The 26917-nt window shown below is 47.5% G+C and overlaps 3 protein-coding genes across 4 annotated transcripts; 1 reads left to right on the top strand and 2 right to left on the bottom strand.

The window, feature by feature from the left end:
• Positions 1 to 16799: 16799 nt before the first annotated feature.
• On the bottom strand, positions 16800 to 20438 carry gja1b (gap junction protein alpha 1b). Its single transcript, XM_029141462.2, has 2 exons — positions 20279 to 20438; positions 16800 to 19419 (listed from the first exon to the last, which is right to left on the bottom strand). Exon 2 carries the CDS (start codon positions 19407 to 19409, stop codon positions 18243 to 18245), a length of 1167 nt encoding a protein of 388 aa, XP_028997295.1. The 5' UTR covers positions 19410 to 19419; positions 20279 to 20438; the 3' UTR covers positions 16800 to 18242.
• A 947-nt stretch (positions 20439 to 21385) lies between these two features.
• Positions 21386 to 23537, bottom strand: LOC114849256 (gap junction Cx32.2 protein-like). Its single transcript, XM_029140472.3, has 2 exons — positions 23096 to 23537; positions 21386 to 22683 (listed from the first exon to the last, which is right to left on the bottom strand). Exon 2 carries the CDS (start codon positions 22671 to 22673, stop codon positions 21831 to 21833), a length of 843 nt encoding a protein of 280 aa, XP_028996305.1. The 5' UTR covers positions 22674 to 22683; positions 23096 to 23537; the 3' UTR covers positions 21386 to 21830.
• A 204-nt stretch (positions 23538 to 23741) lies between these two features.
• Positions 23742 to 26818, top strand: LOC114849257 (gap junction Cx32.2 protein-like). Of its 2 annotated transcripts, none has more exons than XM_029140474.3 (2): positions 23742 to 24223; positions 24780 to 26818. In XM_029140474.3, exon 2 carries the CDS (start codon positions 24789 to 24791, stop codon positions 25542 to 25544), a length of 756 nt encoding a protein of 251 aa, XP_028996307.1. In that variant the 5' UTR covers positions 23742 to 24223; positions 24780 to 24788; the 3' UTR covers positions 25545 to 26818. The 2 variants fall into 2 exon arrangements, with proteins under 2 accessions (XP_028996307.1, XP_028996308.1); XM_029140475.3 differs by lacking the exon at positions 23742 to 24223 and adding an exon at positions 24257 to 24537.
• Positions 26819 to 26917: the final 99 nt, after the last annotated feature.

The raw sequence follows: 26917 nt of genomic DNA, 5'->3' as shown, positions 1-26917 counted from the left end.
TGAATATACTGTAAATTACACATTAATGGTGAACTTGTGTCCTGGTTCTGAGCCACCAGTGCTCAGTGGTCTGTTGGTTCTGGGTCCTATGGCTCCATCAGTAAACACAGGCCACATCCTGAGGATGGTGAAGCGTTTCTAAAACAGCAGCGGACGGGTCCGGAGTGGCAGGAACATATGAGCCATGCAGTGTAGAGATCACTACAGACCATCAGACACACATCAGAAGTGCTCTCAGTACATGAGAACTGAACCGTCACTTCAAAGATGGTGGTTTTTGAACGTTTGCGTTGTAAAACACTATTAAAAATGAAAAAGACAGGCAAAGCTGGTACTGGACTGGTGGTTCTATGGGCTCTACTGGTACTGGGCTGGTGGTTCTATGGGCTCTACTGGTACTGGGCTGGTACTGTAGACACAGGTTCAAATCTGGCCTCTGTGTTGCTTTATTCTTTCTTTAATTACAGGTCACCTGGACATTAATGGTTTAAGGTTCTGTGTTCTAGCACCAGATTACACATTAGCTGACTGGACCATAATTGTCATGGTACTGGTAATACTGGAGCAGATGGAAGTGGACCAACAGGCTGCAGCCGAAGCCTGGACACAAGGTGGCAGTAAACCAGAGTCAGGCCCTTGGATGCTAGGACACACTCATGTGAGTGTGGGCAAACCCAGTACTGCTATTAAAACCAGTCCAAGTAACAGAACCTGTGGGCGACACACAGGCAGACCAGCACCGGTCCAGGCAGGACAACTGCACAGGCCTCCAGACCAGGGTGTTCCAACTGAACGCTGAACGGGGTTGAATTAGAACAAACCTCATGGAACAACCCCGACTCCGGTTTGTATGACTGGTGACGGACACTCACGGCCACTGGTAACTCCAGCGTTGGCCCAGTTCGTCCTTTCCCACCACATGAATCATTCCTGGAGGAAGTGAAGTGTTTGGACTCTCTCCACCCTCGCTGACAGCAGCAACCACCACACCTAAAGGTCAGAACTCGACCCTTACACACCTCAAATTACAGCAATAACATGTTTTCATTTTCATCTGAGCCGATCTCACCTGGCCTGAAATAACAGGGTGAAGTACCCCCCCCACCCCCCCCCACCCCCATTCCTGTTGCACCATTTCCACTGGGTCACACACACACCAGTGTCTTCGTAAGAAAGGCTCCAACACTCACACAAGACCCGGATGAACGGGATCACTTTGAGTTTGGAGCAGATGCTTTGTCACAGCTTCTCCTGGTGCAGGTGTGTGAGCTGCTGAGTGAAGGTGAGCTGACCAGGGAACAGCGATGGCGATGATGATGTCTCGTTAGTGTTGCATCTATGGATGAAGGATTCAAGAAGCCTCACTCACACAGGACTAATTCCAATTTGCTCATAAGTCAATAATTTTTTTATATTATATATTTATATTTCAATCTTAAAAATATTTTACAATTTTTATATTTCTAATGAGCGCAGCTGCTCAGACAGCATTGTTTAACTATCTTCATCTTGACAAAGGCAGTTATATAAATGATGTTGTTTTATAATAATATAATTTTTCTAGTATCTAATAAGAGTTTTCTTTAGTGATGATACTGAGACACCTGATGTGAATAAAAACAAGACAAAAGCAGCTCATGTGCTAATTGAGAATCTAAGGTCCTTTTTGGCAGCCTGAGACGTGACCTGATGTTCAGACAATAATTATTTTATGTAATAATTTAATATTACAACAACAATATGTCATCTGTTATGTGTGTGCTTTGTGATAAATGACCAGGCCCCACTTGGTGAGTAACGTGACACGTTTTCCATCCTCTGGCCGGCCTTGTAGAATCAGAGCTGTTTCCAGCTGTGTGTTAAGCAACTACACTGTTTTTTATTTATCATCCTATAGTCACTTGAATGTCTTATAACAGCAAAACCAAACCCGTTGGAGCAGACAGTGAAACCAACTACTTTGAATGGCCTTAAATAGATCTATAGATCTGCTGTGAGTAAACAGATGAAGTAAAGAGGAGCCTCTAGACGCTTCTTCTTTTTCCGTGTTGAAGGAACTGGTGGGATCCACTCAGCTGATGGTCCCCGGTGCCTGGAGCGGAAGTGGAGCCTAATGTCTGAGTCCCTGTCATTGGCCTCAGAGACAAGTGGCTTCCTCCTGCTCCCCTGACCCGTGGGCCTGGGCAGCTGCACAACCACAGGACCCAGTCATGTGATCCAGAAGAAACCCTGAGACCTGGGAACAGTCAGTGGAGCAATCAGAAGCTAGAACAATGAGACAGACCCAGCAGACTGGACCAACACGCGCGTCCCCCCAAGCTACGCAAACGGAAACAACGTCAGCAGCACCGCTGACGGAACATAACGTTCATAATGGAGTTTCGCATCTGCCCTTGTTGACCCTGTCTCAGCAGCCGAAGCTGATCCTATTGTGTCTAAAAGCTGAACGACAAACAAAGCAAACGTTAACCATTCTGGAAAGATTCCATCGTTCTGTTCAGTTTTACATGTCTCTCTCTCTTGGTCGTATGGTATCTTTCGCCCAGTGCTGCTGAGCGGCGGCGTGTGGGCGTTGACCCGCTGCAGGTCATTGTCCGTTTCCTGCCTGAACGCTGACACGGACGACCTTCGGCGGACGCGCTCTCCGTTACACTGTTTATTTTGTCAGTGCACGCGCATGTGCAGCTGCAACAAAGACTAGTTCTCCTACAGGCCGTACATAAATAGCGCATTCTCCTAAAATGCGTCTTTATTAAGGAGTGCGTTGATGAAATGTGAGTCAGGAAACACGTTCCCTGGTTGAAGTGCTGCTTCCTGAAAGCTCTGCTTGGACCGTGTCCCCATGCGTCTACTCTATAATCAGGCGCCTATACATTCGGCGGCCTACAGACTCTTCACACAGGCAAAGTGCTGCTCAGGCACCGTTTGTCATTCCGTCTGGTTTGCTGCTTCGTCCATAACAAGAGATGGAGATGCCCATAAAACGTTTGTTTTGGTGCCTCGCACTGAAATGAAAGTGACCAGTGTTTTTTACGACAGCTTTTTCTCATCATAAAGTTTTCGAGTCACGACTAATTGCTTGTTTAGTGCTCCAGGGAGCAAAAATAAAAGCCTGCTGCGTGTGTGTGCTGGTGGGTTGAGGGTGTGATTTACACTATCTGAACATGGTGTTTTTGTTCCCATCGTATGGAGTCTGCGTCTCGTAAAGAGCTTCACTGGATGCTTCCACAGCCACAAGTCTCCAGTTGCTATTGTAATTTTAGGCCTGTTTTCCTGTTTCCTTCAAAGGTCACACAATCAAATTATCTGATGTGCTGTGAACATATGAATAAGTAATATTGAATTAGTGTTGGAATGAAACTTTTGTTACTATCTAAGCGAATTTACAATAACTAGACCCTAGAACTCTAGATGGGATCAGTCCCGTAAGGACGACACACTAATCAACGTGTGACGTCTGAAAAATAAAAGGTCGTGACCTGCTGCATGGACGCTTGTTTCCTTCATTGGTTCATGACCACAAACACCAAGCAGAGGGTCAGTTCACTTTCTGCTGTAATGTGTTGCACTTTTCTCTGCCCAGTCTTTAACGCATCCGTTCCCAGTGTGGCCAACAGTGACACTGGATGTGATCAACAGGTCGTGTGCAAAAATGAACAATGGTTTGTTATGAAGCAAATGCATACATACTATAAATAGGAGCGGATGCTCATCACCAGCTGCCAACTCAGTGAGGAAAGTAGCTTCTGGCTGTCCAATAGTCATCTGACGCTGCTGACTGACATCGTCACCCATTTGCTGAGTCATGGTTAAGGCAGAAACTTCTCGAATGAACCTGACGAGGCTCCTGTAGTGAAACACATTCAGGAGACGTCAACATGAAGCTCATGGAGACAATGAAGACAGCAAAGCAAAGATTCTATCTAAAATATAAAACATGCTGATCTTATTTCAATATATCATTCCTGTGTTTATTAATAGTTTGATACCTTCAGTCAGAATAAACACAATAGAAATACAATAGAAATAAAAGTATAGTATAAAAATAGAGACAGAGAAGGTTTGACTGGTGGTGTATGTAATAACTATAGGAGATAAAAATACCATGAATATGTTTCAGATGTGGTTGTTTTTGATTTGGCCACTGGATTCATGTTGTCATGTTTTGTCTGGATTCATGTTGTCATGCTTTGTCTTGATTTATGTCTTCATGCTTTGTGTCCTGTCCAGTAAACGTTAGCTCATCAGCTGGTCATAATGATGAGCTGTTTGTGTCTACGTGTGACAGTGACATGTCTGTGATATCATGACACTGTGTGTCTAAATGCCTGCGCTGAGGAGGAGCTTCCTGCACTCACTTGAGCTACACTTCACTTGCTGGCTGCTTCCTTCTTCTACTTCAACTTACATGAGGTATTTTTTAAAATTCTGCTTTCAGACGTGAGCAGCTGCAGGTTGTTCTGGTTCTTAGTTTCTATGGTTCCAGTGCAGTTTGTGACCTCTGCTCTGGAAGCTTTATGCACAGTGTATGTTCATGGAGTCATCCATGCACTGACCCTGGACATCAGCTGATTATGACAGTGAAAGGTAGTAGGCAACACTCATGTCTGCTGCTGAGCTGCTGATCTACTGTGATGCTCTCTCCTTTATGTTAGTCAGCAATTTACCCCATTGACCCCAAAACAGACACACAGAGACCCCACTGACCCAGAGACAGACACACAGAGACCCCACTGCCCAAAGACAGACCCACAGAGACCCCACTGACCCAGAGACCGACCCTCAAAGACCCCACTGACCCAGAGACAGACACACAGAGACCCCACTGCCCAAAGACAGACCCACAGAGACCCCACTGACCCAGAGACCGACCCTCAAAGACCCCACTGACCCAGAGACAGACACACAGAGACCCCACTGACCCCAATAAAGACCCAAAGAGACCCCACTGACCGCAAGAAAGACCCACAGAGACCCCACGTGACCCAGAGACAGACACACAAAGACCCCACTGACCCAAAGACAGACCCACAAAGACCCCACTGACCCAGACAGACCCACAGAGACCCCACTGACCCCAATAAAGACCCAAAGAGACCCCACTGACCGCAGAAGACCCACAGAGACCCCACGTGACCCAGAGACAGACACACAGAGACCCCACTGACCAAAAGACAGACCCACTGAGACCCCACAACATACCAGAAGCAAATCAAACCTTTACAGTTAAACGCACAGGCAACAAGCATTTGCTCTGTAAACAGGCATCTCATGGCCTCAGCCTGTTTGTGGATTCAGCTGAGCGTTGTTGAATGGAGGGATTACGCTGACATTCCACAGCAGAGTGGACGTCTTGCTGCTACCTCAGCTCCAGCGCATTACTCCACAGTTCACCGTGCACATCTGCAGCTCCTTCCTTTGCCCGCCGTGCCTGATCCTGGCCTCGCTGGGCTCTGCACTGGTTAGTCGCCTGACTCTCAGAATCCCACACTGTTATTTACTAGGTTTGGAAGGAATTTTAAATGCCAAATTGAATCCAGACCGTTTTAGGTTTTGGTTTTCTCTCTCTTTCTGTTTTGGCTCCAGTTTGTGTCCAGTTGACGTGACATGACTCCACGAGTCTGGTCGCAGCCAGCTGGAAGCAGCAGAACATGTTAGATGTGCAGCCTCTAATTACAGCGATGTGTTGGGATTTTAGAGCCTGTCTCCATCAGCATTATTTGCTACAGTAACTGTTCTCTTACTTGCTCATACATTTTTTGTTGTAGTCTATAGATTGCTTTATATTTATTATGTGTAAGAGGCAAAGTTACTGTATTATTTGCTATATGGCTCATTATGCACCTTGACACTACAATCCTTGATTCCTCAAAGACCAGGACTGTCTGATTTAACTGAAATCATAAAGATGAGATAACATAAGATTGTGCCATCTTGAATTGTTGAGTAGTTATTATACAAATCTAAACTTGTCCAGGTTTGTTAACTCTAATCAGCGATCAGATCCATGTAGTAATTGGGTGAACCTGAGCCTGCTTTAATTATAGTGTATAGATGAGGTGAGTTAAGGTTTGTGCTCTCAAAACAAAGCATACATAAACGTTACATATACATAAACACATAATACATACATAAATACATAAAATACATATAATATACATACATAAATTACATAGCTTGGGGCTTGGAACCTGCACAACGCTTGTCTAGTTTTGCTTTAAACAATAATCCACAGGTTGCAATATTTCCACTGAAATCACAGTAAACAAACTGTACATGGGCTCAGAGCCTGAACCGGACCCACAGCACAACCAGGGTCACGTCACCAAGAACACATGACTCAGTGGAGCTAAACACACGCGGATGGACGGAGCTACCCGTCCAACATTCATGTTCCACACAACAACACACGGCCGCTCTGGACACTCCCCACTAACATGTCTGTGAATAACAGAGAGGAAGATAAAGTCCCAGCAGAGACAGACTGGCTGAATGCATGACTGAGCCATTCATGAAGGAACCATAACGTGTGACTAAAACAACTGCAGCCCTGGAAAATGTTCTGATAAAATAATACGGATTAGCCCGCTGGTTCCTGTGGTGAAAGCCTGCTTACATCACAGCCAGACTGAGGCCCAGAGCTCACGGCTCCACTAACGCATCCATCAAGTCCACGTCCAGCGCTGGTACAACAGCCCTCATGCCCTGTGACGTCTGCTCATACGCACCCACTGAGCTCCTGACACCTTGCAACCTGCAGCTGCTCTGGTGACCAGCAGCTGAGCAGGTGGAAACATCACACCATCAAACCAGTTTCTGTGCTTTATGCTAGTCACATCATTTAAAAGCTTCATGGACACACATTAGCACAGTATGGATTTTACTACAGTCCATGTTTAATATATGGGACATGGTTCATGCTGTAATGGCAGATTTCATATCCTCCTATGGCTGAATCCCACACACGGCACACAGGGACTTTGGCCGTTGTCTTCTGCAGACAGACAGGCACAGAGCATCCCTCCTGTCCAGCTGCTCACTTTACTGCTGCAGCAAGTCGCTGACTCAGGGCTGCAAACAGGGAGAGCTGCAACTTTCTCATGTAAAACCACTGGATACTGTGTGTGTGTCCGTGCTTGTGTGTCCGTGTGTGTGTGTGTGTGTCCGTGTGTGTGTGTGTGTGTGTGTGTGTGTGTGTGTGTGTGTGTGTGTGTGTGTGTGTGTGTGTGTGTGTGTGTGCGTGTGTGTGTGTGTCTGTACACATGGCAAAGCTTTTTCTGCAGAGTCAGTGCTGTTCTTCATGCAATTGATTGTGCTGTGGCTTCGCCAGCCAAAAGCAGTTAAAAATACCCGGCCCAACCAAATGAGGTGCAATTTGTTTGTTTCTCTTCAAGCCTGTAAAGTGGAACCATGTGAAGCACAGACTTATATCTCCTGAAGGCTGTTTTCTTTCTTGTCTTTGAAAATAATTGGAAATCTCGATATTCTACTTACCACATTTCAAACATAATTACAAGCTGTAGGCATTGTTTTCTTGTCTGATGTGGTCCAATGTCTTTTTTTCTCTGGTATAAAGAGGCATGAATACTTTCTTTTTTCTTTCTTTGTCCTAATTCGCTTAAAAACTGCCCTTTTATTAAAGCGCTCGAAGCCAGGAAATATTGACTTTCAGCGGCTTTTAGCAAGCGTGGTTCCAGGGACAGACGCTGACCTCCTACCTTCTCCCTTCTCTGTGTTACAGTGTAACCACAGGTGATGAAGGACAGTTTGTGCCGGATGGATCCCGACTCTCTGGACAACGCCCAGCGTATTGTGGCGAGCGGGCTAAGACGAAGCCTTGCAGTAACCTTATTGAAAACTATAATCATCAGAAACTATAATCACAGGCTGAGGTTTGGAGCGAGGTATCTGAGGTCGGCCTCGGAGCGATCTCACCCTGCGGAGGAGGCTGGCTGATGTGTAGGGTGTGGCTCTGCATCTGGGAGGACGCGTGTGTGAGCCAGACCTTTATCTTAAAGGTTGAGGATGAAGAGCGAGGCTCATCGTGTGCGTTAGCAGAGCAGATGCTTGTTTCTGCCATCTCCACGTCCTGAAGGTCTGGAGTCCCGTCTACTCTACTGTACCTCCCTCACCATGAGCATCACTGGAAGGAAGCAGTTGCTTTCACAATCGTCCACAGCTGAACTATTTTATCTTGCTGTCTCACTTAATTATGACCCAACCTTTTCAGCGTGCTTATGTGGGTTGCGGTCGCCATGGCAGCAGTACGGAAGCAAATATTTCTGATGTCCTCTTCACCTGCAGACAGATGGATGGACAGATTAATCAGCAGCCTGTGGAGCAGGGAGCAGTGAGGATTTCAGGAGCATAATGTGACTATAATAATATAGTCACATTATGCTATAATGCTGTAAATATTTAGAATAATCATTTTAATATTAACCTTGGGTTTCAGCTGCAGTCAGTGGTTTGGACGTTTCAAAGCTCAATGTGTGTGTGTGTGTGTGTGTGTGTGTGTGTGTGTGTGTGTGTGTGTGTGTGTGTGTGTGTGTGTGTGTGTGTGTGTGTGTGTGTGTGAGTTTCACAGTCAACAGCCAAAAGCACTTAGCGATAACAGGGATAATTTCTTTGTTTCTGCTTCATGCTGACTGCTCTGCCTGGAAACCCCAAAGAATTTCACAAGGCGTTTAAGGCTCAGGAACATGATAACTGGAAAAGCCAATAAACTGTTGTCTCAGCTTTAAACTTTCTTTTTTCTAAACTGACTCTCACACATTTGGGTATGGTTTGGTCAGATCCTTCTTCCTTTTGCTCACTGGCTCACTTTTCTACTTTGCGAACAGCGCTACTGTGTCTGGTCGACTCTGACTTGTCGTGTCATCAGGTTTTTGGGGATGAAACCATTGTTGGACTTTTAGCCTCAACGTGGGGATTGTCTTTGGGACTGTGCCTGGGTTTAGCTGCTTTCACTGGGAGGAAGCCCACTGGTTGTAAGCATACGGTGGCGGCAGTGGCTCAAGAGGCCGATCTGTTGGCAGAGCCGACACGGTTCAAGTCCTGGCATCCGCAGCGCGTGCCAAAGTGTCCTTGGGCAAAACACTGAAGCCCATGTAACCCCCGATGTCAGCACAAGACACCAGTGAGCGTCTGTGTGAGTGAATGAGTGAATGTGACGCAGTGCTTTGAGTACCACTAGATAGAAAAGCTCTGTGCAAGTTTTTGACCATTTACCAACAAACAAACCCACCTCATTCACACAGACCTGCGTTTTTCCCTGTTCTTGTCAAATAATGAGATGTTTCAGTCCTCAACATTTGCTGTTTGGGTTTAACAACAATAGTGTTTCTCCACAATTAAAGGACGACCACTGAATGTCTTTCAAACCTAAACGACCTCTTCTGTTGTCACTGGTTTCCCATGATGCCTTGCGTTGAACATCAAAGCTCACATGTTTGGCTAACGTTGTACATGTAGTGTTCCCTGATGTAAAAGCACGTGTGTCATATCTACATTTGACTGTGATCTTATTAAAGTGATTGGAATAAATCTTAGAGGAAGATTAAACACACATTAGCTCGGGAAGTTTTCCATCAACATTGTGTCTCAGTTTGCGTTTCAGCATACAAATGTTCTCATTTATTCCACAGATAGCAGCACTTAGGAAGCAAGGAAAACTTCCCCTCTAAGTGTTTTTCATCCTCCTCTCGTGTAGAGTGTTCAGCTGGCAGGGGCATGTTTCCACGGCAGCTCTGGGCCAGGGACACACAGCAGACCTGCCCGTCAGGTTGACAGCGGACTCGTCATGATGCTCAAGTGTGGGTCTGTCCGCTGTGTTTACACAGAGCGCATACTTTCCACCTGACATCTGGGCCCAAAGGCAGCACAAGGTGCAACGGCACCTTTAGCTACCTCTGGTCTGTTGGGTCTGATCGTGGCGGCTCCACATGCCTCAACATGCACATTAGCATTATCTAAAGATCGCACGCAGGACATTAATTGCAGGAAACTGTTGCATCATGGTCCTCGGTGGTTTAGAGGTAGAGGTGGACGTCATTGCAGCCATTAAAACAACTTGAGGCCAACTTATCTTCGCTGACCTCAAACACAGAGCACTAGAGTTACCGTTATCCCACTCTGTTTCAGATGCTATGAGATATAAGAGTCCACATTGTGAATAAAGGCAGCCATTGGGTAGCTCTCTGCTTCTCAGGCCTTACTCTGAGCATGTGTTAAGCCAACAGCTCAGCTAAATGAAAACATGTCCTGCTCTCCTCTGCCAGTGCTGTTGCATTAATTGTTTCCAGGGCTGTAGGTTTCATTGAGAACTCTGAGGTCATGTCCTCTGTGCTTTGGCAGCCTCGTCTTTTAATATTTAAATGTTTCACCGAGCAGCGGCCTGGTTTCCTTCTCAGCGACTCAGTCACGGTCACTGTGGCCGCCTACGGTCACGTCCTGCCTGATGGTGTCATGTCAGGAAACTTAACAAACGGGCTTATGTTTCATTTGAGCCGATGAGCCATACGATTATGACCACCTGCCTTACATTCTGTTGGTTCCTTGACTCCATAGAAGCCTGAAGGTGTGGTGGTGTCTGAAGCAAGTGTCCTGTAGGCTCTGACTAGATTTGTTTGTTCATCTTGAATCTGACTGAGATGTGGCCACTTTGGAGACAAACTCATTGTTGTCCTCCTCAGACATTCCTGAGCCATTGTTGCTTTGTGACAGTGATCACAGCCATCAGGAACACAGCGTCCATGGTTGGCCTTCCTGCCATAGTGCCTGCTGGTACCATGTGTTCCCACGGAAGCAAGGCCTCAGTGTCCGATGGTGCACGTCCGTGTCTCCTCAATGGTCCAGACAAGCCGTGTGGAGGTTCATTACCTCTGGCACAGTTGTATCCTAGCATTAATTAGGAATGTCTGTATCATTCCACAATGCTTTTCTGGGAACTGGAATTATTGTGTGACAAGACTGTGGCCACATGGTGACAAAAGGCCTTCAGACCAGGCCTTCGTATTGTGGACATGAAGCTGAAAATAGAAAAGTCAGCAGACGCTCCAACAGAACCAGGCTCCATGTGGGCAGTGAGATGAGAGGAAGAGTCTCCACCTACTCCTTCCTGTCTCTTTTGTGTCTTGTCCTTGACTCAGTTGTTCTGTGTTTGTTCCCCTCTCCCATAACTTTGTTTAGTTTTACCCTGGAGAGGAGGTTATTACTGTAACTTTGTGTCTTTGTCTCCTGTACAGTAGGTGTTCTGCTGTCTGTGGTTTTCTCTATGTTTATGTACTAAATCAATTACAGTATAAAGGGTTTATTTATTTTGAACTAGGCTTCATGAGGACTACAGGTGATTATGTGAAGCATGACTCAGCGTTTGTGTAGGAGTCAGTGTGTACTGCTGACTCAAACCACAGACAGTGTGTTTGAGCATGGACTGTCATTCTAAATGACCCCATGCTGTCAGACCTGCATAAACAAAGCCTCAGCAGCATCTCTCCACCCGTGATGGAGCAAGCAACCCTGACAGACACTAGGACCCTGAATGTCTGGAGACGGTAACTGTGGAGGCAGAACGCAGAAGCCTCCGCTGTCCTCCGCCACAGCTCTGACACATGTTAAACCCCGCTAAGCACAGCAGGAGGCGAGAAATGTCCTTTAATGAAAGAGCAGCAGTCACATAAATATCGCTCACGTCTACATTTCACCTGTTTGCCTCGTTCTCTCTCTTTCCAGGTTTCTAGTTTGTTTTCATAAATAAAACCAAAATCACAACTGTCAGCTGAGACTTGGACGCCAAGTCACTAACGCTGTTATTCAATAGCAGCTGACGAGACAGTGTCAGTTCTGGTAATGACAGACAGTAAAGAACAAAGTTCACTCTGAGGTTTCAGACGGATTTAGACAAAGACACGCTGATGTTACATTAAGGAGCCGTTCTGTAAACGCTCCTTCTGTGTTAGTCTTACCTCTAATCAGTACAGTACTCATGTCTGTGGATGGACGTTAGAACAAAGTGTCAATATGAGCTTCCTGTTCTAACTTCTCCTCAAGTAGCAGAAATGTGCAGTTCTCCACCTACAAGGTCCTGTGATTATTCCAGTGCCAGCACAATTTGATCTGTGTTTCAGGGTCATTGAGGTCACATGTTCTACTTTTAGGAAAATCAGTGTCAGTCGGAGCTACTGTGCTGAAGCCAAATACCTTCACATCCTATAAGCTGCAAACACATTGGCAGAGTCTGTATGAATGCAGTTTAATTAACTTTGTACCTTTTTCAGGAGCCGTGAGCAACAAACGAAGGACGTCAGAAAAACTGGAGCAGACGTCAATCACCACCAGACAGACTCCTTGGTCTCAGATTTACTGTTAACTTCAACCACATAGCCTGAAAATTTATCCAGCCTTAACCATGAGCTGTGACACAACGAGACGGTGTGCTAAACATAAATATACAGCTGCGGAAACCATGGGCCCACAAGGAGCTCATGAATTACATAATCATGTTTTACAGAGTCTGACAAAAATGAACCGTCAAAACACACTAAAAATGTGCTTTTGGGCTCGGACGGTGTTTGTTTTTGTTCTCCGTAAAGGCAGCCAGTGTGTTGGCTCCTACTTTAAGTATGTGTCAAGTCAAGCATAGAATCCATCCAAGGGATGCTAAAAGGAGCCAGGAGGCACTAGAAAGAGCCAGGAGGAGCTAGAAGGAGCCAGGAAGATCCAGGAGATGCTCAAAGAAGCCAAGAGGTGCTAGAAGACATCAGGAGGCACCCGAAGGAACCAGGAGGAGTCAGGTGGAGCTAGAAGAAGCCGGATGGACTTAGAGGGAACCAGGAAGTGCTAGAAGAAGCCAGGAGGAGCTACAGTAGAAAGAGCCAGGGGGAGCTAGAAGAGACCAGAGGAGCCGGGAAAAGCTAAAAAGAGACACGAGGAGCTAGAAGAATCCAGGAGGAGCTGGAAGAATCGAGGAAGAGCTAGAAGAAGCCAGGAAACGCTAGAAGGAGCCAGGAGTAGCTAGAAGGAGCCAGGAGTAGCTAGAAGACATCAGGAGGCACTAGAAGGAACCAGGAGGAGCTAGAAGACTTTAGGAGGCACTAGAAGGAACCAGGAGGAGCCAGGAGTAGCTAGAAGGAGCCAGGAAGATCCAAGAGATGCTCAAAGGAGCCAGGAGGTGCTAGAAGACATCCGGAGGCACGAGAAGGAACTAGGAGGAGCCAGGAGGAGTCAGGAGGAGCTAAAAACCCCTCCAGGGTTGGTTCTGCCCAGAGGACTCCTCCTGATTGGACATGTAGAATCACCATCTGGACTTCTCATCTTCCATTTAAATCAGCATAGCAACGAAGACGATACCACGTACAGGTGATGAAGGGTTAGTCTGTGTCTGAACCAGAGCCACAGCCCTGCCTCATACAACCTTCCGCATATTGTCCTCTGTTCTCAAAGGTCTTGTGTTTGGACTTAAATGTCATAATCGTTTCCTTTAGCCTCTTAATGCACTTTAAGCCGTTTTCCAGTCCAGTTCACTGACACACATTCATGTTTATACACACTATGCCGCACTGTGCACTGAGCATGTGTTTCATTAGGGCCGTAGCACCAGTAATAGTGGGTTGGACCACATCATGGACCGACTGAACCCGGAACCTGTGCAGATGGAAGCCTGCTGAGGAAGAATGGAGAAGTCTGATGGCGTTCAAGGAGGTTTTCACATTCGAAACATCGTTTATTTTTTTTTATTTAATGGGCTTCATGTCATAATTACAATGATCAATCATTCATAAAATCATAAAATTAATAGAACCAGTTTGAAGTCAACAACCCATAGAGGCACATAGTGATATTCATTAGCCACGATAGCTCTGAAACCAAGCCTGGTGATAACTGTGATTAAATAACTAACAAACAGACAAAATGAAATGAGGACAGGTTTAATCATAACACAGAATAAATCTCCACGGTAACTAGATGGGTTTAACTGGTTTTGCTTTTATGCAAACAAGACAAGGATGAGTCCCACCAGGATGTGGAGGATTCATCCCTTATCTTGGTGTTCCAGCTGTGTGAGGTTTCACGTTGTGAATGTGAGCGTGTCCGCTTTCTCACATGTTTCTCGTTGCATTTGTCTCCCGTTCCTTTCTCTTCTCTACCCCCTCACCCACCTTGCAGCCTTTTTCTTGGTTTACCATGTCCTGTCCGGCAGCTCAGCCTGATTATTAACTCCACCAAGGCCTCTCTCCCTTCCTGGGAGCCCACCTAGCAGCCGTAGTTATGGAGATGTGCTGGTGTCAGTGTGGGGAGTGTGTGTTCGCTCCCTCCCTCACAAAGCTCTATGCCGTCCTGAACATCATGATCAGACACCTGCACATCAGCACAGCTGTGTGAGCAAATAAATGCAGGAAATGTATCACAACGTCTTGTGTAGCATTTAATTTCACCCATTCATTCAGTTGGTCATATTTAGAAATGCTTAGTTTTTAAACTGAAGCTGTCAAAATGTCTAGCATTGAGGTCACAGGGGTCACCAGGATCACAGAGGGGCAGGAGATGAGTCCATGTATCAACAGGCCAAGCTGCCTCCTACCTGAAGCACTACGTCGTCAACCATCAGCGTGTCACATGTAAAGACCCACATCTGCTCATTAAAAGTCTAGAGCTCAAACACAGAAGAAGACTTCATGAAATAATGGTGCTTTGTGATGCCAGCAGCCGACAGGTGTTGTGAATGTACAGCATTACACAGAACACTGAACTTTCTTCGTTTGCTTTGCTCAGCTTAGATCTAATAAATATAAAGATTGTTCTGGCTCAGAGTTGGTTCACTTTACATGAGAAGAGGCAGCCGTTCTGTGCGACCAGCGTTGGCAGAGACCGTTCACAACTGTCCTGTCCTACAGTTCAACAAGCAGCATGTATTAGTCTGAATGTTATATGGTTTGTTTTGCTTTTTCAAGAGGAGTATATAAGTAATATATATACCTCCCGTGGTTATTGGTTCGTCTTTGTTTTATTTTTATTTAGTCATTTCTGAATAGTCATGTCAGCCTGGGAGTTGGTGGACAGGTTGGATCTGTGTGTGTGTGTGCATGAGAGGTCAAACAAAGGAAAAACCTAATCTCAGGAGCCTGAGGACTCGTGGTCCGTAGGGAGTTCACCAGGAGAAGCCCCCATGCCAAGAGAGGGGCCCACACCCCAGTCCGCTGCTCCAGCCTTTTAGTTACTAAAAACCTGACGACCTGCGCTGTTCCTGGACCAGGACCAGTCTGACCTCCGCTGGCCTCGTCCCTTCCTGTTATTTGCCGGTTACAGCTTCGCACTGGACTCAGCTCCTGGTTCTTTCCCTGTTGGCTTGTGCTGCTCATCGGACTGTTACCGACCCTTAACTTTGTACCGTAACAAGGATAAGTTGCTTCAGTTTGGTGGAGCTGAAAAAATGCTGAGCAATCGGATAGTTGTCTTACCTCAAACCTCCAGAACAACTTGTGTCCAGTGTTAGTCTAATTCTCTTAAAATGCTCAGTTGGAGTCTTTTCTTGCAGTTACTTTATGACATGTGAGAATGAATAATGATTCTCAAATGATGAGAAAGGTGCGTTTTGTCTGCTTAGATTTACTGTGACTGCATTTAGCTGATAACAAGAATGAGCTGTGATATGGAGCTGTGATATGGAGCCAGACACACTATCAGTGTGTCACAGTGGCTCCTTAAACCTCAACTGTAGAATGTTTGCCTTAAAGATCCTGCTTATACCTTTTCTACCCGTACGAGTGGAGGCTTCCTGGTCTTTAGCCATATCACATGGCCTTGAGGAGCAGGTGGAAGCTGTGCTATCGCCATGGAGACAGATCAGCTGATACGCATGAAAGGAGGCAGTGTGAAGAAGAGGCAGGAAGGTCAGCTCTTGATAAAGTTGATGCAGCATTTCCCACAAAGGAAGAAACTTTGATTGTCAGAGTATGTGGATAGAGATGAACCAGGACGACGATGTTTCAGGTGGAGATCATGTGTACCTGGTTAATAAAGGAAGTTGACCATTAATGAATCGACCTCCTCCCAACTCTCAGCCACATGAGGCCCTCGAGCTGCAGCTCGACTCCCTGCGCTCATGTGGTTCGATTTAGGTCTGTGGAAAGATTACTGAGCAAAGTTGGATGAGTGGGACGGAGCCGTGAGTTTTCTTGTTATGAAATTTAACAGCCTCTCAGAAGCTTTTATCAAAGCGCAGCTCTGGAGGACTGAAAACCTGCAGAGCTCTATCGCTCTCTTTATCTGCACCATGGCTCGCTTTGCGTATTGTTGGAGGGGTCGTGCCAGTGCTGGCTGAGCCTTCGACTGCTTTAAGCAGATGATGCAATCCTCTGTAAATGTTCCAACGCATCGCCTCCAGAACTGCAGCAAAGTGGATTCATTATAACAAGAAGGCAGCAGCATGGTGCTGCAGGTCCTGTGTCAAACATATTATTATTGTTATTACAGCAAATGGGAAAATAACACACTAAGAAATGATGGTATTATGGGATTGAAGGGGGGAGACATGAATGTGGAACACAAGTTGGATTTCTCTAGCTTTAATATAACAGAAGTGCTGACTGAATGTGGGTTTATGGTTCATGTCCACACAGAGGCACAGATGGCACAGAGTTACAGACCCAACAATGAACAACAAAGAACAATGTCAAGACAGATGAAGTGTCTAAACCATGTCACCACACAAACACGGGCCCAGGCTCATGTACTGGAGCCACTAAGCCTCAGATGACACATTCAAATAGTGAAACGTTCAAGGGATGACAATCAGAGAGTAAGAAAGAAAAACATCTTTATTGGTTAAAACAGCCTTTCACAGATACAATGACTTGTTGTTCGCTATCATGCACTTACACTGTACAACAGTGGATCTCAGCTGGATGACTAAGCAGCCAACCAGTCAGTGAAACCAGTGGTCCAATGTCTGGTACTCTGCACTGTAGTGATGCCTGTGTTATCAATAAATTAGTAACATCACTGTCTGTGTGCACCACATTCCATGTCAAGCATTGTAGCTCACAGATCCATGACGCGCTGCAAGTACCGACCAAGAGATGCACGAGTGACGTGACGGCAGAAGGCAAGAGTGATGCAGTAAGAAAGGAGCTACACTGGCAGACGACTAAATATTAGTCCAGCTCTAGAAGCAGTCTTGTAAAAACTCACAGTTAGCTTGATTTACAGTACTAAACATCTATTGGTCAAGCAGCAACGCTTACACTGACTCTGGAAAACAAACAAGTCACTCAGTCGCTCACCATGTCCTTCAATGGCAGCCACAAAGATGAAAACACACACCTTCCTACACACACACTCCCAATGAGACACAACATGAACAGCACAACACATAAATTCAAAGTTTATCAGGAAACAGTCCTCGCTGAATGACAACGCTACCAAAGTATGAATTGTTCTCACTCAATAAATATACAGCGTGTGGGGCTGATGGTGGTGGGGAGGGAGGGAGGGGGGAGGGGGGGGGGTGGATCTGCACAGTAGTCAGCTTTTCTCTTAGTGGTACTGCAGAGGTGTGACCATACAGATAATAAATATTCACCACAGGCACCTCCAGAACCTTGGTCAGGTCTACGGGGCAGCGCTGGACGTGGAGTCCTGGCTCCACAGGTTCAATTTGAGTTGACGAGGGATGAATGAGTTCAGGCGCGAAGCGGAAGAAATGTGTCGGGAATGTTGGCTGGCACGAAAACGCAGCTTTATTACACAAGCAAAGGAGCGAGGCCGCTGGTATTACTATGTTATTACTGGTATTAGTAGTGTGTGTGCGTGCGTGCATGAGTGTGTGTCTGTGTGTGTGTGTGTGTCTGTGTGTGTGTTGTGTTCTACTCTAGTTTACAGTTTTGAGCCGTGGAGCAGACTTTTCCCTCATTAGTCGTCTTGCTCACGCTCCTCTTTCTTACTTTGCCCGCTTCTAGGCTGGAACCCTCCGGGTTCCTCACGAGAACACCTCTCTAGCTCCTAGCGGACAGGAAGCGGTCGCGCGGACGCGTCTGAGCGCGCCTGCTGCGGGTGGCGTGAGGCTGGTTCCGTGCTCCTCAACCTGCATCAGCTCCTAAAACAAATGGCGGTTTGTACCTTTTGACAGTGTTACATAGCGTTTTAATGTCTCTCCGACTAACTAAGAGTCCCGCTGACTGACGTTAGTCCCGCGCGATGCTCCGGCTGCTGCCAGGTGGCGGTGGCAGAGCGGGACCCGGGCCTCACACGTCCAGGTCGTCCGGCCGGGCCCGGCTGCTCATGCGGCTGCTGGCCCGGCTGCACGGCCTGGCGTCCATCAGCGCCAGCGGCTGCATCTCGTGTCCCGCTGCCGAGGGCAGCTTCTTGTGCTCGTGGGTGTCGTCGGGGAAGTCGAAGGCCTGGGCGTGGGAGTTGGAAATGGTGCTCCCTGCGCCGTTCTGGCCCAGCCGGCTCTGCTCCGTGGAGTAGTTGGCCCAGTTCTGCTCGTTGGCCTGCTTGTTGTAATTGCGGCACGAGCCGGTCCCGCGCTCGCCGGTGGCCAGCTTGTAGCCCGGCGGCGACATGGGGGAGAGCGGGGCGGTGGGGGAGGAGCAGCCGTTGTAGTAGGCGTACTTGGTGGTGGACAGCTCCTTGGGGGTGGGGCTCAGCGTGCCCCCGCTGGGGTACAGCACCGGCTGCTGCTTCCCCTTCACGCGGTCCTTGATCCTCTTGAAGAACACGTAGAAGAGCTCGATGATGTTGAGCAGCAGCGACACCAGCGACACCACCAGCATGAAGATGATGAAGACGGTCTTCTCCGTGGGACGCGACAGGAAGCAGTCCACCCGGTGTGGGCACGGGACCCGCTCGCAGGTGTACACGGCGCTCAGGCTGAAGCCGTACATGTACCACTGGATCACCAGGAAGCCCACCTCGAACAGAGACTTGAAGAAGATGCTGACGATGTAGGTTCTGAGCAGGGCGCCCTTCATCTTCACCTTCCCGTGCTCCTCGATGCCGTACTTCAGCTTCTTCATCTCGATCTTCTTCAGGGGGATGTCGACGTCCCCGCCGTCGTTCTGCACCGCCTTCAGCTCCTCCTCCTTCCGGTTGAGCTTCTGCTCCTTCCGGTTCAGGTAGAACACGTGGGCCAGATAGAGCAGCGTGGGCGTCGACACGAAGATGATCTGCAGCACCCAGAAGCGCACGTGGGAGATGGGGAAGGACTTGTCGTAGCACACGTTCTCGCAACCGGGCTGCTGCGTGTTGCACTTGAAGGCCGACTGCTCGTCCCCCCAGGCCGATTCCACCGCCGTGCCCAGGACCAGGATCCTGAAGATGAAGAGGACCGACAGCCAGACCTTCCCCCCGGCAGTGGAGTAGGCCTGGACCTTGTCCAGCAGGCGGCCCAGAGCGCTCCAGTCACCCATCCTCAGGCAGCTGGGAGACAGGGAGACAGAACAACACCGTCAAGCCTGTGGGCGGTCACACGATCCTCTCCGTCGGCCGTTAAACAGGGGAGCTGCTCCCGCTACCGATGCTTCCACCGCACACACTAGTGACGGGGCCCCTTCTCAGCATTTGACTAAACTCAGCATATGTGAGGAAAAGGCGGCGGCGCATACGGTTAAAACGAGGCCCGTCTGAGTCCAGATCAACCGGGGCTCAGAGGAGAACAATAGGCACAATGGAACGTTAGAAAAAGAGCACAGAGCTCAAAGGAGAAGTCTTTGAACTTTAATTGGTCACCACAGGCTCCTCCGTCTGGTTTTATACGCCAAGAATCGAGAATAAGAATCTAACGGAGCTGTGGGTCACGTGCGGTCAAGAAAACCTCAGCTCACACAAGGAGCCTCACGTCGGAGGCGACCTGAAATAATAAGAACCCGCCACTTTCTACTTGGCTGCGTATGTGGACACGGTGGAAGCGACGGACAGAGCAGAACAATGGCCTCCAGCACAATGAGCCGCTCACGTCCTACTGCGAGCTCTGCGTCTGTCGCTCCGGATGCGTCCGTCCGCTCCACAGCGTCCAGGACGCGCACACAGAAAAAGGCTGCTCATCACGCACATCTGCTCGGTAAATGAGCTCCCTGGTGTTTTCTTTCTCATTCTGATATTTACTCAAAGGAAACGGAAACAAAGAAATGCCGTATAATAATTCACATAAACTTTTGAATAAAGTTTCCTTGGCGGAGCGCGCCGCGCGCCCGGAGCGGACTCATCTCAACGGGCGACGGAGGAGAGCGTTCAGTAAAAGTAAAAAAAAAAGTTAGAAGCAGAGAGAGAGTGATCGTACCTGGGAAGTTACCGAGAGAAAGAAGAGGCGGCCCAGAGGCTCTTTCTCCGACGCTGGGACGACTCGCTCTCCGCTGAAGTGGCAATCCGAGTTTGGGACCAGAGGGGAAACTGGGAGCCGAACTGTCAAACTTCCCTTATAAGTGTCCCGTCAAAGAAGTTGGGAGTCACCTGATGCCTACGTCAGGGCGCAGAACCCCGGTCTGCGGGGAGGAGAGGACGCTGCCTCCGCCAAGGTGTGGACGAGCCCACGAACCCCACTCCTGCAGTTATGCGCTTATTTCTACTACTGTGATGCTCGCGTGTGAAGCGTCGACGCGTCCGCACACAGACACTGGTCATCAGCTGCAGCAGCATCCAGTCAACACGGAGCTCAGGACGCGGAGCTGGTGACGGCGCGTGTTACTGATTTACTGCCTGCTGTACTACAGTGTATGTAGTACAGTACAGTAGTCCTGCCGGATCTACTACTGCATGTACTACAGTACAGTATGACGTCATTTATACAGGTGAAATTGTCTGAAAGTTGAGTTATGTCAACTGAACTACTACAGGTGTGTAGTATATGTAGTACATGCATGTGTAGTACTAAAACACACAGTTAAGTACACTGAGGGGCAGAGTTATTTTCTCTTTCTAATCACGCTTCGTCAATTACTTTAGGTCATCTGTTCACATGTTTTTTTTCACTGTCACCATCAAACTAAGCTGTTCCAACATTCGGAATATTTGAAGCACGTGCGTCGTACGTTTAACCGGTGCCTCTGATTATAGTGGAGCGCTGAACTTCGTGAGTCCCGTCACACGAAGTCTGTTCAACCGGTCGTGCTCACTTCACCGGTGCGCAGCACCACCTAGTGGATGAGGTGAGGAGGTACGGGTGCGTGACATGACGTCATCATATGTCACGGGTTGATGGGTTGATCAGCTGCTTAACACGGTAACAGTCCAGTGTAGATGTTCCTGCTTTACAGTGTCCACTACTATTATTTTACACGAAGGCTTGGGTAAAATAAAATAAGATAAGATAATATAGGATAAGATAAGATAAGAAAAGATAAGATAAGATAAGATAAGATAAGATAAGATAAGATAAGATAAGATAAGATAAGATAAGATAAACTTTATTGATTTTAAATTTATGTCAAAGCAGTAACAAAAACAGTAAAATGCATAAACAATAGAAAATGTGCGATTTTGTGCAAGAATAAAAGAACACATAACAGATCTCACACATAGTTTAAACTGCAGCAGTTGAATATGTCAGACTGTTGAGTTGTGGGAATAAAGGATCTGCTACCTCTCCTTCCTAGACTGTGGATCAGTCTCCACTGAAGGAGCTGCTCAGAGCCTCCACTGTCTGATGCCAGAACATAAACTAGATGACACACTGGGCCCTGGACCAATCAGGATAGTGTGATTTTATTCATTCATTTATTTCAACCTCAACAACAACTACTTAAAACAGTGAAACCTCATATTTCACACAATCTGGCTTTAGAAACGTTTAGAACAGAATAAGCCAAGGCCTAAAGGTAATGTGTGTTCTGTGATCAGGTGTCCTTCTCTTTATCTATGGACTCATCATGTTGGTCCCCTCTGTGGTCGGTCAGACCCGCACACGGCAGCGGGGACAGCGGGAAGCCTCTGTACTGGCTGCTCATGCCCCTCCATTCTGGGCTGGACGGGTACTGAGGAACGGACGCGAGCGCTCGGGCTGCGTCCCGCTTCCTGGCCTGTCTCCTGTTGTTACACACCAGGTAGATGATCTCAATGATGTTGAGCAGCACTGAGATGCCTGAAACCGCGAGCATGAAGATGATGAAGATCAGCTTCTCTGTGGGGCGCGACGTGTAACACGTGGCGCCAGAGTAACGGGCACAAGGTGGGGACATCTTACAGTGGTAGAAATGTTCATTGATCAAAGGTAAAAGGTAGAACTGGCCCACAGTGAAGGCCACCTCCAGCAGGATCTTGAAGACCAGCTGGGTTAAGTAGGTGCCAAACAGGATGCCTTTAATCCTCACCTTTCCTCTGTCGTCCGTGTACCTGGGCTTCATGTCCTGCGTGTGCTGCAGCATCCGCTTCTCTTTATGGATGATGTGGATGGCGTGGCCCAGGTACACCAGGGTGGGAGTGGTCACGAAGGTGATCTGCAGGACCCAGTAATGGACGTAGGATATGGGGAAAAAGTAGTTGTAGCAGGCGTTCTTGCATCCTGGCTCCTGGGAGTCACAGTAGAAGTCGGACACTTCGTCTCCCCACACCTTGTCTGCGGCGGCGCCCAGGACAAAGATCCTGAATAGAAACAGGACGCTCATCCAGATCTTCCCCACCACAGTGGAGTGGGACTGGACCCTGTCCAGCAGCAAAGCCAAGTACGACCAGTCACCCATCGCTGGAGGTCTACGAGAGGGGCGAGATCAGAGGGGGGGACAATGGAAACCAGGTCAAAGCAGTTTTCATGAAAACCACGGCGAAGAATCATTCGATCCTAAACGTGTACAGTTAGATTTACAGAGCTGAAGTGTGACTTTTAACTCAAGCCTGTGTGTTGGTAACTTCTCCTTCCTGCAGTGAGGATCACAGGAAACAATCTACTTAAAGAAATCCTTCACCATTTAGCTTCTAGTTCAGAATTCAGATGAAAATCTGCTGCTCTCGGATGAAAGAGGGAGAGAAACATGACGAAGCGCTTTCTGTCATTTCCACCTGTATAGTCATTCTATGGTAATTCCACTGAAACAACACAAGGCTACGACAAAGCTCAGCGTGGCTGATTGTGGCTAATTTGATTCAAAGCAAAGAGAACGTGTACCTGTCAGGCTTCAGATCCCAGAAATGCTTCGCGAGCCCATCAGAGAGGACGAGGACGAAGCTGATCCAGCGTCTGGGACGCGGCTTAAATGCCGCTGAGACCTCTGGCCCGCTCCGCTGACTGACTCACGCCCAACACCGCCCATGTCGGTTTTGATGAGTCTGTGAAAAACTGGGTTTCATCACTCTCGGTTCCTGTAAAATGGGCCGTGATGATCCCGATCAATCCCTCCCACATGGACAGGTCAGCAGCAACAGCATACCCTGTCTGTGACAGGTCCAGCTGAGGAACGCTGATGTGTCTCCAAGGTCCATGAAACGGTGTTGCTCAAGGAATAAAAGACGGGAGTAGTTTATTGGGTCATGTGAATTTGAAGGTCTTCAGAGGTCAAAGTCGTCAACAAGACCCCCACTGGTTCCTCTTCTTTCTCGCCGTTGCTCTCATTCTATGTGCTCTAGATCTGGGCCTTTTGTGGATGTGTGCATTTGTTTTGTAACTGTGGACACCTGCCTGCGTTTGAGTCTGGTGGAGGGCAAGTGAGTGGCGTGGCCCTGTGTTAGGCTGTCCGCCCAGTGTCCACCCAGTGTCCAACCACTGTTCCCCCCCATGTCCAACCACTGCCCATCCAGTGCCCAACCACTCTCCACCCAGTGTCTAACCACTATCCCCTCAGTGTCCACCCCGTGTCCAACCACTGTTCACCCAGTCTTTAATCAGTGTCCAACCAAAGTCCACCTACTGTCCCCCCACTGTCCACCCAGTGTTCACCCAGTGTCCAAACATTAATAAAGTATCGCTCTAAAATGAGCCACTGGTTCTTTAATGTCAGCAGAAATTCAGTACAGTTCAGACGGAAGAAACTGTGGTTCAGTCAACAAACAATCGCCCCGACCGCTACACCTGCTTCCACGCGTTGGCCAGTGGGAGGTGACCAGCTTAGGTGGGAGCAATTCATGTGTTTTTGAGCAGCTGGTGTTGTGTCAGTTGTCATGTCTCAACATCTGTCTGACTGTCACGTCTTCGGACAAGGGAGTGTGGGCAGGTCTGGCTGATGACTCTGCAAACTTCAGTATGAATAAAAGGGAAGCAAGAGCAAAGGGCTGAAAGGAGCAGACGACCGCTGCTGAGGTAGGACACAACTAATATCTACTGATATTAATACGATTAATGAGTCTAATTACATATAATCCAGTCAAAGGCTTGGACAAACCTTTGGGTTTATGACAATTTTCATTGTGGATTCTGACTGGAGGCATTAAACTATCAACAAACACATGAATGATGTGGCGAAATAACTCAACACGTTTTATATTGTAAATAGAATCTTTGCTTTGCTCCCTTCATTGACTCCACGAGCCTCATGAGGTCGTGTCCTGAAACGGCTACAGGAGCTTTGTCAGGTTCATTTGTGGAGTTTCTTCTAAAGGGTTTTAAATGAGCAGGTGCGTCCACACTTTGACTGGTGGTGTGAAATGAAATCTAGCCTGTCAGCTACAACCCAGTGTAGGTGTGTGTGTGTGTGTGTGTGTGAGAGAGAGAGAGAGAGAGAGAGAGAGAGATTATTGTGCAGGTGGTTGAATTCAGCTCATGACATTCAGATTAGTTTTCTGAGTCCACGGTGAATCCATAGCTTCGGTTCAACAGGCTTGCACAGCTCACATCCCCTTTGGTTTCCCTGTCGCAGGCCTTCATCATGGGGGAGTGGTCCTTCCTGTCTGAACTGCTGGACAAGGTGCAGTCCCACTCCACTATAGTGGGGAAGGTGTGGATGTCTGTCCTGTTCCTCTTCAGGGTCTTCATCCTGGCTGCTGGCATCGATAGAATATGGGGAGATGAACAGTCCAACATGGACTGTAACACCAGAAGCATCGGCTGCAAGAACGCCTGCTACGACCACTTCTTCCCTGTGTCGCACACTCGTTTCTGGGTGCTACAGATCCTCATCGTCTCCACGCCAACCCTCATCTACCTGGGCCACGTGTTGCTAGTGATCCGTAAGGAGAACAAGCTGCGGAGACGCCTGGAGCAGAAGCTTGGTAAGGACGGCATGGTCAAAGCTCCTAAGTATTCAGATGAACATGGCAAAGTGCAGCTGAAGGGAGCCCTGCTGTGCAGCTACATGACACAGCTGCTGTTCAGGATCCTGCTGGAAGTGGCCTTCATCCTGGGCCAGTACTACATCTACGGCTACATATTCATGCCGGATAACATTTTTTATGACCAGTACCCCTGTGCCCCACAACCAGTCACATGCTACATAAGTCGTCCCACAGAGAAAACCATCTTCATTGGATTCATGTTGGGCATGTCCGTGTTCTCCATCTTCCTCAACATCGTGGAGATCTTCCACCTGACGATCTCCAAGATGAAAGACAGTAGGGTGAGGAGCAGGGGCTCGTTTCCTTCAGAGGGGAAGCCAACGTACAATGAGACAGTTACACTTTGCTGAGGGACGTTCAGTGCTCAGCTGCTGCTTCCCGCTTCGCTAATATGTTGCTGTCTTAACGAGTCACTGACGCTGTGTTAAACACAGCTGAACTCGATGCTCTTCAGATCTTCGTGTCCTAGCAGACTGTAAAGTAAAGCATTACATTTCACACTTGTGCTCTAATAAACTAATGAAGGTAAAAAATGTGGAAAAGAAACTAAAACGTGACGTTACACTGTTACTATGGCGACTAGATGTGGAACAAAGGCTGAGGCTGTCAAGTGACAGGAAGCAAACATCTGGCGTGTCCGAGTTGAAGGCGGCGGCGTTCAACAGAAACAGTTCTGTTGTTTTAATCTAACTGACATGTAGTGAAGTAACTAGTAAAATGAAATGGTGACATTTAGTAAGCGTAAACAACATGTAGAAACATTACTGAGGAGGAGTTCATCTGACCTCACTCATCAACCTCTGGACACTGAAAGCAGACATCAGAGGAGGCTCCTCATTAATCATGGGACGTGTGAGCAGCTGAAGGACGCGCCAATGAAAAGCAAAACATTCTGCCTTTCCTTGTTGTTGAATGAATAGTAAAAGGTTTGAAATGACCAAACTACACTCCACCTTAAACACAGCACAAACAGGAAGCCAGGTGAGTCCGTCATCAGAGAGGTGGCGGTTGGTCACCTGGGCTCTTAGCAGCAGTGAGTGTGGAACCAGTGTGTCCAGTCGCACAATGTGTTGCCACAGCCCAGAGATCCCAGTATGTCGAAAGCAGCCCACAAAAAGAGGAAACTCAGCTCTGCTCTAATTATAGTAAGAACTGGGGCGACAGTCATTGAAGTCCTCCTACATCCAAGGTCCATTCAGCTTGTTCTGGCTCTGTCACCATGTGATAAATGCACACACACAGTTGTGTTCAAAGGAACAGCAGTTCAGCAATGACTAAGCAGATACGTCCCGATTTTTGTAGAAGTTAAATGACGTGAATGTTGCTGATCCTGTGAAATTAAATCCTTCATTGAAAACAGAGTGCTATTGTTATGAAGCAGCAGCCCAGCCCCCTGTTAACCTAAGAAAACTTGAGATGACTCTAAAAATGCAAAACCAAGAAATTCAGAGGAACTGTGGATTATAGTCCAATTGTCTGATGATGGAACAGTTGAGGCTGGAAGATTCCATGCAACACAGATGTGACTCCATCCCCAAAATCATGGTTAGACAGCTAAATATTAATTCAGTGACCCACAAGATGCTAAACCTCTTTAGTTTATACAGCAAATACTGAGTTTGTAAAGTAGAATGCAGATAATGCTCATTTTTAAACAACCCAATATTAATCTTAGCTTTCTGTAAAAGTAACACATTTGACATTTTCTTCCTCTATGTGATTT

Source organism: Betta splendens, chromosome 24 (genome assembly GCF_900634795.4).
Source record: "Betta splendens chromosome 24, fBetSpl5.4, whole genome shotgun sequence".
In the NCBI taxonomy this organism is placed as follows: Eukaryota; Metazoa; Chordata; class Actinopteri; order Anabantiformes; family Osphronemidae; genus Betta; species Betta splendens.
The sequence above is the reverse complement of the archived record's forward strand: the minus strand, read 5'-3'. Positions and strand labels throughout refer to the sequence as shown.